The sequence below is a fragment of the Arctopsyche grandis genome, chromosome 12 (genome assembly GCF_051622035.1).
Source record: "Arctopsyche grandis isolate Sample6627 chromosome 12, ASM5162203v2, whole genome shotgun sequence".
Lineage (NCBI taxonomy): Eukaryota > Metazoa > Arthropoda > Insecta > Trichoptera > Hydropsychidae > Arctopsyche > Arctopsyche grandis.
The window spans coordinates 1,037,736-1,051,536 of record NC_135366.1 but is presented as its reverse complement, the minus strand read 5'-3'; the positions used below and the strand labels follow the sequence as shown (position 1 = coordinate 1,051,536).

Here is a 13,801-nt window from a genome sequence, read left to right as displayed (position 1 = left end):
AACGATCAACCTGGAGTCACAAATCCAGGTCTGACCAACAGCAAACTCTGAAAAATTCATTTTCACTCGAGGCCCGGCCCTGGGATCGAACCCGGCCCCTCACGACGCTAAGCAGAAGCTTAACGACCGAGCTATGCTGCTGGCTAATGTATGCAGGGCCGGCACAAAGGTGCAGCAGACTAGGTACGTGCCTAGGGCGCCATAGACAAGAGGCGCTGCGAAGCGCCACCGTTTTTTTCTTTTTTTGATGATTAAATTGAAAAATTATAAAAAAATAATTTGGCTTTCATTGAACTTATAAAACATTCTATATGAAAAACTTAATTTTTCTACTCGAAGTAACAATACTGATTGTAAAATATTATAATTTATGAGGAACGCAGGAAGTTGACTGTCAAATATCAACGACTCGCGAATAAAACTTGTAAAACAGCAAACTGTCGTCGGTACAAATGATAATTTGGAATTGTATTTTATATAAAATACCGCCGAAACATATGTATGTATATATACATATATATCAGGGATGTATTTGCTTCACGAAATTAAATATCTTAACCAATCATATTCGAAAGAAGAAATGTCACTATAAAATTCTCCAATTCAGTGTTGAATATAAATTATACATAATATCTCATAACCGAATTTATTTGTATTTTATTCATTTTTATACATAAAACGTGCTATATTTTGAATAAAAATTTGAATATATTTTCTTCAACATAAAATTTCGAGAACTTTCATGAGACTGTGTGTATGTATTCTAATCTGGAATTACAATATATCGCAAAAGGGATCCAAAGCCACACAAGTGACATTTTTTGCTTGAACTGCAGTAGAAAAAAAAATAACAAAAAGGTTTATATAAAAATAAAATTTTATTGGAATTTACACATAATATTAAAAAAAATAAAAACAATTTAAAAATAAATAATTAACGTTGAATTAAAACTAAATAAAATATTACAAAATCATATGGACAATTAAATATAATATAAAAAATACAAATTCGAATCTAGCTAAGAACTCATAATGCGCTTCATTAATTAAAATAAATAATATAACAGCTACATATAATCGTCATGTTTATGAGGAAACCACTTTTTACAAAAGTTGTCGACTATTTAGCCAAATTCATCTGGGCTTTCTGAATATACTGAGCCTTCTTCCTTTCGGAGTGCCGAACGTATTCTAAAAACAAAAAAAACTCATCAAAACCATCAATTCATCATTAAAAATAATCATAAAAATGGCCGCCGATTCGTACCTCATCCTTTGCTACTTGCTTTTGCGAATTGTTTCCCATGAAAAGTGACCGGATGCGAGACGGAGTAGTCGCTTTCTTCGACAAATTATCATTATGTTCTCGTAGGGGTTCACGCGAATCATTTCCCTGTAAAATTACCAAATAAATTACCAAAACTACATACATTTATCAAATGTCTATGTTATTATATACCTGTAACGATTGACGGCCACCCTTCTTGCTCGGAGTCGGAGGCCCCGGTTTCTTGTACGACGTCTGACCGGCTTCTTTCTTAGGACGGCTGGATTTATCTGCTACGATGCTGTCGTCCAGACTGTTCGCACCCATCTATGTAAAAACAGCATTGTTTAAACGACAATGGTAAACCGCCAATCTACAAATGAAAGTACACAGTCCAAGAACAAACTTTGATATCGTTCTCCTTGATCTTTCGGAGGTTCAACTCGAGCGGGTACGAACTCTTCAGGTGCGGCAGGCACAAAGAGTTGCGCCACTGCAGCTCCGACAGACGGTTCGGATCAAATGCTGGCTTCCGCTCGGCGGTCACCGTCTTCGGCAGACGAGGCTCACAAACACCGTCCTTCAAATCGGTCAGGTACGTGTTGTCAAACACCTCACCTTCCTCGTCGGACATATGTAGACCACCTGATTCTGTACATCACATATTATATTCTACCTGTAGGTACACTATTATATTTCAACACGGGTATTTATCGTATTCTAACCTGCTTTGTTGGGTTTCTTAGTCGATGATTGCCAATTACGTTCGTCAATCAGATCCCTAACACTGTCGTCGAAGACTTTCAGCACAGAGCTCGATTTGGTCATTTGACTCTTGGTTATGTCCGACTGCAAAAACACACAAATAACACATATAATACTACAATCAACGGAATGTCTTTATAGTGCTGGATTGTATTATGCTCACCGTTGACGGGAACAGCAGAGATTGCCGAGAGCCGTATTCTTTCAGTCTTTGCTTCAGCCAGTCTTTCTCGTTCCTCTCCATGAGCAGCTTCTCGCCGACCTTCCACAGCTCGGAGCTAAGCTGGTTGACGTGCGATTCATAGCTTTTGATCTTGTCTGCGTACTTTTTGCACAGCGATTCGGAACGTGTCAATTCCTCCTTTTGCTTATCGATATATACAGATATCTGCTCTTGGTATAGTTGTTTCTATAATATAATATAAACATACAGATAAGCCGTTATGTAAAAATTTATTTTTCTACATTATCAAATGTTATCTAATTTGAGCCTTAACTTTGGGTAAAAAAAAAAAAAAAAAACCAGGCAAATAAAACAGTCATTGTATTTAAAATAAAAAATGCATTTATTATTATTATATATACTATACATAAAATAATGATAATCTTTGCAAATATTTGTTGCAATATAATATAGATGAAATATGTATATACATATATATATATTTAGCTAAATTACTGAGTATTGCACGATTCTATAATCAAAAGATTAATTAATATACAAATAATATTGCATTTATTTGAGACCATCGCAGTGGACACAACATAACCTCAAAATTTAGAAAACGGGTCTGGAAATGGCCTGGATTTTTGTTCGATGCATTGACGGCCACCGTTAGAAAACATATGCTTTGTAGGACTCAATCTAATTTTCAATAAAATAACGTTTAACTCAATATATATATATATATAAATAAGAGAATTGAGTCCAACTTCATCTAATTTGTCATCTACTACATACATATATAAGACACGGTATTAATTATAAATATGTTTACATCGCAATGGCCTCGGTTTATCATTACTTAACCATTTGCCCGCGGCCGTCTTCTATACAAGCTTTGCGCGACAAGTCTGTAACGCGGCTGTCTTCCATAGAATTTCTGAACTTTGCACGGGATTTTGAGCCTTATATGCGCCCATTTCAACTGTTTTAAGGTTCAAAATTGGTTGAATATATTACTGAGAGTTGAATGCCATCTATTCAATTTGCTTAAAACGAATATATACCAGTCAAAATTAGCGGTTTTGTGGAACCATACTGAAACCTCGTTTATATGACGTCACGTCTGTTGAACAATGGCGACGATACGTCTCAATTGTATGAAGAATGATTATTTGACACAATTAAGCCAAAACTACGAGATATATTATGTATTTTATTGTTTAAAATAATACTCTGTGTGTTACTTAACATATCTGGTTACTTGAGTAAGTATTTAAGGTCGAAAACTCGATTGCCAAATTCGCGAAAAAGGTGCCGCCGCGTACAGGGCTTGTTCGCTATATTTATTGCCGCGGGCAAATGGTTAAAGCATTTGACTTTGAAATATATTACAAAAAACTGCAAATTTGCTTTTTTTTTTAATCGTAAAACCCTTAATAATAACTTTGGTAATTTTAAATACTATTCTATACTCAATTTCATTTACAAAGACACTATGGAACTTCACGTCATTCGCATACAACTTTTTATTTGATTTTTTGCTACATATATATATATAGCTTTGGATGGCTTGAAAGTTACGATCCATAGTGCGTCGGCGAAGTTCACTTTCGAAGTTGAAATCACCTCCCGAAGCATCCATGCTGAGACGAAATCGTCGTCGCCCTAAACACCTGATACAAAACAACGGCAAATAATATCACAGGACACATACTGACCATTTTCTGTTTCATCCGATTCAACTTGTCCTCGTATTCGTTCCTCAAATCGGACACCAGCTCGTTGACGTCGCCGCGTTCCGCCGACGACTTCAACTTTTTATTCTCGTCGGCGATCTGACCGTACGCCGATTTCAACGATGCATATTCAACCCGCACCGAATCGGCGCACCGCAGCTCATCCCGAAGCTTGATGTTATCCTGCAGCATCTTGTCGAAGTCTATCAACGGCTTCACATTCTCCGTGTACATCTTCAGGTTGATGTCGTTCAACTTTTCCGTCAAAGTTTCCACCTTCGCCCTCAGCTCTACATTGTCTTCGTCTTGGGCCGCTTTGGCTGCCGTCAAACGCTCATTCTTCGACTCGATCTCGCCGAAGAGACTCCTCAGGGCCGACAGCTTGTCAGTCAATTCGGCATTGGTTCCAATCAGTTCGTCGTTATCGGCTTTGAGTCTTCCATTCAACGACTCGAATTGCATTGACTTTTCTTCGAGCTTCGAATACTTTTCGGTGATTCGATGCAACCTGTCGTACAAAGCAACAGATTCACATTTCACCGACAGATACTCTTCACACTCCTTCGTTACGGTATCAACATCGTTTATGAGCCGATCCACGGAATCGATCACCGGCGAAAGACTATAAATTTTATTATTGAAGTCCAACTTGTTAAAGTCGAGTCTACGATAGAGCCAACGTGTGACGGCTGCGGCCGAAGCCCGCTTGTCTAATTCGATGAGCTCGTCTTCGACGAACGTCAAGTGACGCTTCAATTTCCGCTCGCAAAGGTCCAGCTTCTTAAGAGCACCCTCGTCACGGAAAGAGGTAAACATTTCATTGTTTATTCCGTTTAAGATTTGATTTAAACGTTGCCATTTGCTTTTGAGCGTCGTACGCAGCTTCGAAACGCTCTCAAGCTCCAACTCAAACTCGGAGCAATCGTCTTTGATGCTCTGTGTCAATTCGGACAGTTTCTGTTTGACTTCAACCTCCTTATCATATTCGCACCGTCCGAGTTTGCATTTCAAATCGTCGCATTCGTCGACCAGAGACATCATAGTGCTGTCAACGCTAGACAGATACGCGTTCAAATCTATCTCCGTCGTTGAATCGGCATCGGATGTTCCCCTGCTGCAACGTTCCAGGGTCTTCGAGAGGCTCCTGCGAACCGCATTGAAGATGTCGCCACCCGAGGTGGTCGACGTGACGCCACTGTCTCGGTCGATCTTCTGCAGATCTTCGACTTGTCGGCTCAAAGCGTCGCACTGCCTCTCCAGACTGAGGATCAGCTCGTCTTTTTCGAGCACATTCTGAGCGCACGTCTTCGCAATCATCTCGGTGGAGTGGATCAGCGCCGATATTCTGTCAGCATCGTCGTTCGCAGCATCGCAGCCATTGTCGAGTTGGCGCAGTGACGATTCGCTCTCAAAGACCTCGAAGCTGATGTTGTCGTCGATGGACATCAACAGCTTGTTGTCGTCTGTCAATTTTCTCTGCACGAAAACGTTCTCCATCGACTCTCCGTTTTGAACATCATCAGCTCGGATGGCAATTTTGCTTTTAGGTACATTGTTGAAGGTTGAAGAAAGATGTTTCTTTTCTTTAACAAGTTCGGCAATTAAATCACTCTTTGTGCAAATTTCTTTATTCAGATCTTCAACAGTCACTTTATAACTTTCAATGCTGCTTTGAATGTCATCTTTCTCTCTTTTAATGTCATGAATTAGCGTTTCATACTTTTCAATGAGAGTATTACTATCATTTTTAGACGAAACCTTTTCTTCGGTCAGTTTTGATATTTCTTCCGTCTTCAAAGTTAATGCTTCTTCATTTTGTTTCAATTTGCTTTCGAGTGTAATAATTTCCGTTGACAACGCATTTATCTTAATTTCAAAATGTTCTATAGCAGTTTTGTTTTCTGACACTTCGTTGAAGGTTATAGAAAGATTTTTCTTTTCCTTAACAAGTTCGACAATTAAATCACTCTTAGTGCAAATTTCTTTGTTCAGTTCTTCAACAGCCACTTTATAACTTTCAATGCTGCTTTGAATGTCATCTTTCTCTCTTTTAATGTCATAAATTAGCGTTTCATACTTTTCAATGAGAATATTACTATCGTTTTTAGACGATACCTTTTCTTCGGTTAGTTTTGAAATTTCTTCCATCTTCAAAGTTAATGCTTCTTCATATTGTTTCAACTTGCTTTCAAGTGTAATAATTTCCGTTGACAATGCATTTATCTTAATTTCAAAATGTTCTACAGCAGTTTTGTTTTCCGACACTTTGTTGAAGGTTATAGAAAGATTTTTCTTTTCTTTAACAAGTTCGGCAATTAAATCACTCTTCGTGCAAATTTCTTTGTTCAGTTCTTCAACAGCCACTTTATAACTTTCAATGCTGCTTTGAATGTCATCTTTCTCTCTTTTAATGTCATAAATTAGCGTTTCATACTTTTCAATGAGAATATAACTATCGTTTTTAGACGATACCTTTTCTTCGGTTAGTTTTGAAATTTCTTCCATCTTCAAAGTTAATGCTTCTTCATATTGTTTCAACTTGCTTTCAAGTGTAATAATTTCCGTTGACAATGCATTTATCTTAATTTCAAAATGTTCTACAGCAGTTTTGTTTTCCGACACTTTGTTGAAGGTTATAGAAAGATTTTTCTTTTCTTTAACAAGTTCAGCAATTGAATCACTCTTCGAGCAAATTTCTTTGTTCAGTTCTTCAACAGCCACTTTATAACTTTCAATGCTGCTTTGAATGTCATCTTTCTCCTTTTTAATGTCATAAATTAGCGTTTCATACTTTTCAATGAGAATATTACTATCGTTTTTAGACGATACCTTTTCTTTGGTCAATTTTGATATTTCTTCCATCTTAGAAACTAAAGCTTCTTCACATTGTTTCAATTTGCTTCCGAGTGCAATGATTTCCGTCGACGACTCTTTTACCTTAATTTCGAAATGTTCCATTGCAGTTTTGTTTTCCGACACTTCGTTGAAGGCTATAGAAAGATTTTTCTTTTCTTTAACAAGTTCGGCAATTAAATCACTCTTTGTGCAAATTTCTTTGTTCAGATCTTCAACAGTCACTTTATAACTTTCAATGCTGCTTTGAACGTCATCTTTCTCCCTTTTAATGTCATTAATTAGCGTTTCATACTTTTCAATGAGAATATTACTATCGTTTTTAGACGATACCTTTTCTTTGGTCAATTTTGATATTTCTTCCATCTTAGAAACTAAAGCTTCTTCACATTGTTTCAATTTGCTTCCGAGTGCAATGATTTCCGTCGACGACTCTTTTACCTTAATTTCGAAATGTTCCATTGCAGTTTTGTTTTCCGACACTTCGTTGAAGGCTATAGAAAGATTTTTCTTTTCTTTAACAAGTTCGGCAATTAAATCACTCTTTGTGCAAATTTCTTTGTTCAGATCTTCAACAGTCACTTTATAACTTTCAATGCCGCTTTGAATGTCATCTTTCTCTCTTTTAATGTCATAAATTAGCGTTTCATACTTTTCAATGAGAGTATTACATTCATTTTTAGACGATACTTTTTCTTCGGTCAGTTTTGAAATTTCTTCCGTCTTCAAAGTTAATGCTTCTTCATATCGTTTCAACTTGCTTTCAAGTGTAATAATTTCCGTTGACAATGCATTTATCTTAATTTCGAAATGTTCTATAGCAGTTTTGTTTTCTGACACTTCGTTGAAGGTTGCTGTCAATTTTTCCGAAAGGTTATTATTTTCTTTGGCCACTTCAGAATACTTGCATTCGACATTGTTTAATTTGTCTGTAAGTTCTGCGACTAATTCACTCTTTGAACGAATTTCTTCATTCAGTTCTACTTTACAGCCATCAATACTGTCTTGGAGATCATTTTTCTCCTTTTTAATGTTATTTATTAACGTCTCGTATCTTTCAATTAGTATATTATTGTCATTTTTGGACAAAGCCTTGTCTTCGGTCAATTTTGAAATTTCATCCATCTTCAGAGCCAACGATTCTTCGCATTCTTTCAATTTACTTTCGAGCGCAACATTGGTTTGCAATATGGCATTCAAATTACAAGTGTTCAAATTTTCAAGCTTTTCACAATCAGTCGAGTATTCTTTCAACTGCATAGTCTTCACTGAAATTTGTTCTTCGCATAAGACAACGGCATTTTCCAACCGTAAACAGTCTTGTTTAACAATCTCTAATTCATTGTGTCTATCGGACAGTTCACATTTGACATTTTTGATTTGGACTTCATAATCTTGTACAACAGTTTTAGATAAAGACATTTCTTCAGTCAAAGTTTTCACACTGTTGCAAGCATTCGTTAATTTCTCTGTGAGAATTACATTTTCTTCGACTACTTCAGAATGTTCACATTCGAAATGTTTTAATTTATCCGTCAGTTCGGCAATTAAATCGCTCTTCAAGCGAATTTCTTTGTTCAACCCTTCGATGACAACTTTGTAGCTTTCAATGCCATTTTGAAGAACGTCTCTCTCCTTTTTAACGTCCTTTATTAAAGTTTCAAACTTTTCAACGACAATATTACTATCATTTTTAATAGAAATCTTTTCTTCAGTCAATCTTACAACTTCTTCCGTCTTTAGATTCAAAACTTCTTCACAACCATTTAATTTACTTTCAAGTTCAATTTTAGCGCGAGATAAAACATCCAAATTGCAACTAATTTCTTGTAAAGTCTTATTCAAATTCTCACACTCCAATCGACAATCTGAAAGGTGTTTCTCCGACTGATGAGAATTCGACAACGACTCCTCCAACTCTTTACATTTCGTCGTCAATTGCTCTTCATACAAAAGAACCGAGCGTTTTGCAGCTTCCAATTCATTATTCTTATCAAACAGTTCCGAGTTAGCATTTTCAATTTGAACTTCACCATCTTGCTTGGTTACAGACAATTCTTCAGACAGAGATTTCACCTCGTTGCAAGCGTTTACCATTTTTTCTGAGAGCTCACAATTTTCAACGACTAGTTCAGAATTCCTAGACTCAAATTCGACCAATTTATCACCGACTTCGACGATTAAATCGCATTTTGTACAAATTTGTTTGTTCAAATCTTCCACGGCCATTTTATAACCTTCAACCTCATCGTGGAGATTATTCTTCTCCAGTTCAATTTGTTTCATTGCATCGTTTTGCATTTTATAGCGGTTGATTAACATCACAGCCTTTCCAATAAGAACGTTTCCGTCTTGATTTTTACATGTAACTTCATCGACGGCGAAAATTTCATCAAACTCTTCCAATTTAGTTTCAAGCGTGATGATAGTTTGCGATAAAACATCTAAATTGCAATTCTTATCTTGTAAATCTACCTTCAAATCTTCAAGTTGCCTTTCGACTTGTTCAGAATTCGACGACAATTCTTCCATCTCCTTAACCTTGAGCGAGATTCGCTCTTCGCATAGAGCAACGGTATTTCGCAACTGCAAACAATCTTGTCTAGCAATTTCCAACTCATTATCTCTATCGGACAATTCCGACTTGACACTCTTCATCCGAGCTTCACAATCTTGTACAACAGTCTCGGACAAAGATACTTTATTAATTTCGTTGACTAATTTCTCCGACTGCCGATTATTTTCCTTGACGACGGTCGAATATTTACATTCAACCTTTTCTAATTCATCCGTGAGTTTGCTCACCAAATCAACCTTTGATGAAATATCTTTACTCAATTCATCGGCGGCAATTTTATACCTTTCAATTTCGTCCTGAAGATTATTTTTCTCTCGCTTAATTTCTTCTATTGAATCATTTTTCATTTTATAATCATCACATAACGCCTCGTACTTTTCAACGAGAGCATCATTATCGCTTTTGAACGTAGCGTTATCTTCGACTAATTTTAAAATTTCATCAACCTTTAAAACCAAACTCTCTTCACGTTCTTTTAATTTCCCACTGAGCAAAACATTTTCCGCCGACAAGTGTTTTATTTGAATTTCGAAACAATCTATGGCAATTTTGTTTTTAGACACTTCATCAATGGTTTCCTTTAATCTTTCTAAAAGCCGGCTATTTTCTTTGACCACTTCGGAATGTTTACATTCTGCATTGTTTACTTTATCACTAAACTCGGCAATCAAGTTGTCTTTCAAGCTGATTTCCTTACTCAATTCTTCAGCGTCGCTTTTATAGCTTTCAATACTATCTCTAAGATCGTCCCTCTCTCTTTTAACATCGTCGATTAGCAACTGGTAGTTTTCTATACAAACGCCACTATCCTTTTTGATGGAAACATTTTCTTCGGTCAATTTTTCAACTTCTTTCGCCTTAAGATTTAAAACTTCTTCGCATCCATTCAGTTTGCTTTCAAGCTCTGCATTAGTGTGAGACAAAACACCCAAATCGCAATTAGTTTTTTGTAGATCCTTATTCAAATCGGATAGTTTGGTTTCTAACCGATGAGAATTCAACAGCAATTCCTCAAAATCTTTAGATTTCACCGACATTTGTCCTTCGTACGAAACAACCATATTTTGCAACCGTAGACAATCTTGTTTCGCGACATTCAATTCGTCGTCCCTATCGGACAGTTCAGATTCGACATTTTTGACTTGAATTTCCAAATCTAATATAACAGCTTCACACGAAGACACTCTATTGTTTGATATCTTCACTTCGTTGCAAGCATTGATTAATTGTTCAGAAATGTTACCATTTTCTTCAACAACTTTAGAATATTTCGTTTCAACTTCAACAATCTGATCACTCTTCATGGAAATATCTTCATTAAGACCTTCAACGGTAGTTTTATAAACTTCAATACTATCATAAAGACTATTTCTTTCCTTAGTAATTTCGTCAATGAAATCGTTCCGCATGTTATATTCATTAGTCAAAGTATCATATTTTTCAACCAGAACTTTCTTATCGTCGTCGAACCTAACATTTTCTTCGGTCAGTTTTAAAATATCGTTGATTTTCGATGCTAACATTTCCTGACATTCCTCGAGTTTGAATTCAAGCGTAGTATTAGCTTGTGACATGTGGTCCAAGCGGCAATTCTTCCGCTGCAGTTCCTGATCCAAATTCTCACACAGCACCGAACAGTCGGACAGATTCTTCTCGAGCTGGCAACATTTCAACAGCAACTCGTCCAACTGCCCGTTCTTTGACGAAATTTCGCGCTCATAGTCGTAGAATTTCTCATCGTTCACGATGCAAGAAGTCATGTACTCCTTCAGCATCGTGTCAATAGTCGTCTTCAACGCGAAATTATCATCTTCGCTTTGCTTCTGCGCGGCAATATAACAGTTGACGGCGTTCTGCAGCTCTTGACACTCTCGTTTCAACGCGTCCAACTTTTCACCGCTCAGGCAAAGCTCCGACTTCTTGCCGTCGAGTTGAGCTTCATAGTCGACTATGACCGCCTTACACAAAGAGATCTCATCATTCAACGATTTGATATCGTTGTGAGCGTTCGTCAATCTATCAAAAGCTATGCAGTTTTCTTCGGTAAGCGTAGAATTCTTAGTCTCAACGTCTACTAATCTATCTGTGAGCGTTAAAATTTCACCACATTTCATGTCGACTTCCTTGTTTAAATTTTCAATGGTGATTTTATTGCCTTCTAAAGTATTATTCAAATTGATTTTTTCGTTTGTAATCATCTCGATGAGATCACTCTTGGACTGGCATTCACTTCTCAAATTTATATATCCGTCTTTCAACTCTTGAACGGTATTAATTTCGTCTTGCAGACGCTTTTGAGATTCAACGAACTTGTCTTCAAACACGGTACAAGTTTGAACCTGCAATAAAACAATAGATCAATAGAATAATTAAATTAAACAACAAATTGTCACATATTTTTTGTATGTGATTGATTTTGCTAACTTTTGACAACAATTGTTCATTTTCTGCCCTCGTCTTTTTAAGCTTTTCTTCAACGTCTTTCTTATCCTTCGAGATGACTTCTAACTTATCGTTCAGAACACAATTTCTTTTGATCTGTTCTTTCAATTGGACATCAATCACCGCCTTACCCAAATCTTCGGCGGAAGCGATCAAAGCTGAAATATTTACACAAGTGAGTATACAAAAACATATGAATACACAAATAGAATACACATTACATGGATTTATTACATGAACTCATTGACTTTTTAAGCGGTAAAGTGTCGTCGTCGCATTCGACACTATTGTTCAGATGATTCTCTCGTCGGTATTCCTCCAGATATCGGTTCGCATCTAACAGGGCCGTTTTCAAGTCACACATTTCAGATTGTGCCGCTTCCAATTGCGTTTTCAGAACGTCTCGCATACTCTCCGACTCGATTGCTTGCGAACTCCACACCGATACGGCATGTTCCGACTCTGTCAACTACAACAACAACAACACAATTCATTAATTGAAAGGTTAAATTTCATCCACACATTATGTTCAAGCAGTGCATAAAATATATTACTCTGGTAATGAGCGAATCCCGCTCTTCCTCGACGTTTTGTATATTGGATAAAAGCCGTAAAATCTCCAATTCGTGCGAACGGAGCTCTTCTTCGAGCATCTTATCCTTGTGTTTGCACTGATTGCAATTCTCCACTTTGTCATCTTCATCGCAATCTCCGACTAGATTGAGCTCCCTGCGTAGCCGTTGCACTTCCTCCCTATACGTATCCTGCAGCCTCTCTGAAATTATATAAGTATGTATTATAATAAAATATGATCAATCAATCGATAAACCGATAGCTCAAGACGACGATCTACCCAATTCAACGATCCTCTGAGACTGTCGGTCGACCTCCTCCTGCAGGAAGTTCCGGTCGAACCGTTCAGCTCCAAGTTCGGCCTCCAAATGAAAGACTTTGCGGGATCGCAGCGAAGACGGAGTCCCCACTAACAACGGAGATTTAATCAGTGGTGAGTTCATCACGTTCATTTTTATACGGAGCGGAGTCGAAGACGCCTTCTCATTGTAGGACAATTCCAAACGCTCTACATCCGTCGATATAGCTGTGAAGTGGATGCAATTAGTAAAACACTAAAACGAGTAGGAATAAGTGCATCGAATTGTAGAATACCTGCAATCGCATTCTGCAGATTTCTCTCTGTGATGTTCTCATGCTTCATTAAATTGTTGGCGAATATCAATATAGCCTTCTGGTCGATCGTGTCCAACTGTTGGCACATGGTGCCCCTGATGGCCACGTCCTTGCTTTTTACACAGGAATAATGCAGGAGGAGAGAAGCTATTAAGGTAGTGTCTTCTGATACGTCGATATGTTTACCACGCCTGAAGTAAGGATACTCCCTCTTCAAGAAGAGCACTATAGAACGTTCTAAGTAAGTATCGTCGTCGGCATCGTCTTTGATCCCGTCGAAGCATTTGATCAGAGCGAATAGAGCTTTGTAGCTCAGGCTGTGGAATGTATCAGTGCCTAGGACGCAGTTGACCTGATGATGGGTGTTTTATGATTATATATATAATATATATTATTATATGAAGGCATGGGATTTTGAATGTTGATAAAGTTTGTACGAACCCAGTTGAGGAGGCTTTCCGACCAGTTTCTGGCGGGGTGAGAGGTGTGGGGTGTGAGAGGGGGCGCCGGGGGCGAAGACTCCGTGCCGGGGGCGGAGTCCCCGACGCTCGAAGCGAGCGACATCGCACCGAGATCCTGCACTTGTCCGTTATCGTTCACGGACGGTTACACAGTTAGTTCGTTACGACCGTTGGTCTGTTTGTGTGATCGTTGACGGTAGCCTTTTCGCCAGTGTCATGTATTCTTTCAACTGTCATTGTGCAAAATTATTCTCATTGGGTAGCATTGATTCAAATTGATCGAATTCAGAGGCTGCCGTTTTGCTGCTTTGCGCCAACGATAATGAAAATTTTGTATATTTATAT

The 13,801-nt window shown here is 37.6% G+C and overlaps 1 protein-coding gene across 1 annotated transcript; it reads right to left on the bottom strand.

The window, feature by feature from the left end:
* Nucleotides 1-947: 947 nt before the first annotated feature.
* LOC143920104 (uncharacterized) lies at nt 948-13,693 on the bottom strand. Its single transcript, XM_077442815.1, has 14 exons — nt 13,622-13,693; nt 13,437-13,571; nt 12,975-13,347; nt 12,661-12,906; nt 12,362-12,582; nt 12,042-12,276; nt 11,790-11,965; nt 3,917-11,704; nt 2,196-2,441; nt 1,993-2,116; nt 1,674-1,918; nt 1,460-1,594; nt 1,268-1,393; nt 948-1,191 (listed from the first exon to the last, which is right to left on the bottom strand). Exons 1-14 carry the CDS (start codon nt 13,691-13,693, stop codon nt 1,135-1,137), a joined length of 10,179 nt encoding a protein of 3,392 aa, XP_077298941.1. The 3' UTR covers nt 948-1,134.
* Nucleotides 13,694-13,801: the final 108 nt, after the last annotated feature.

What these genes read in the sequence shown, in the direction of transcription:
- LOC143920104 (XM_077442815.1), bottom strand. Translation starts at nt 13,693, where the DNA reads ATGACAGTTGAAAGAATACATGACACTGGCGAAAAGGCTACCGTCAAC. An exon ending in ATGAACAATTGTTGTCAAAA is followed by an intron (nt 11,705 to 11,789) that starts GTTAGCAAAATC and finishes GTTTTATTGCAG; the next exon opens with GTTCAAACTTGTACCGTGTT. An exon ending in TCAAGGAGAACGATATCAAA is followed by an intron (nt 1,595 to 1,673) that starts GTTTGTTCTTGG and finishes GTTTTTACATAG; the next exon opens with ATGGGTGCGAACAGTCTGGA.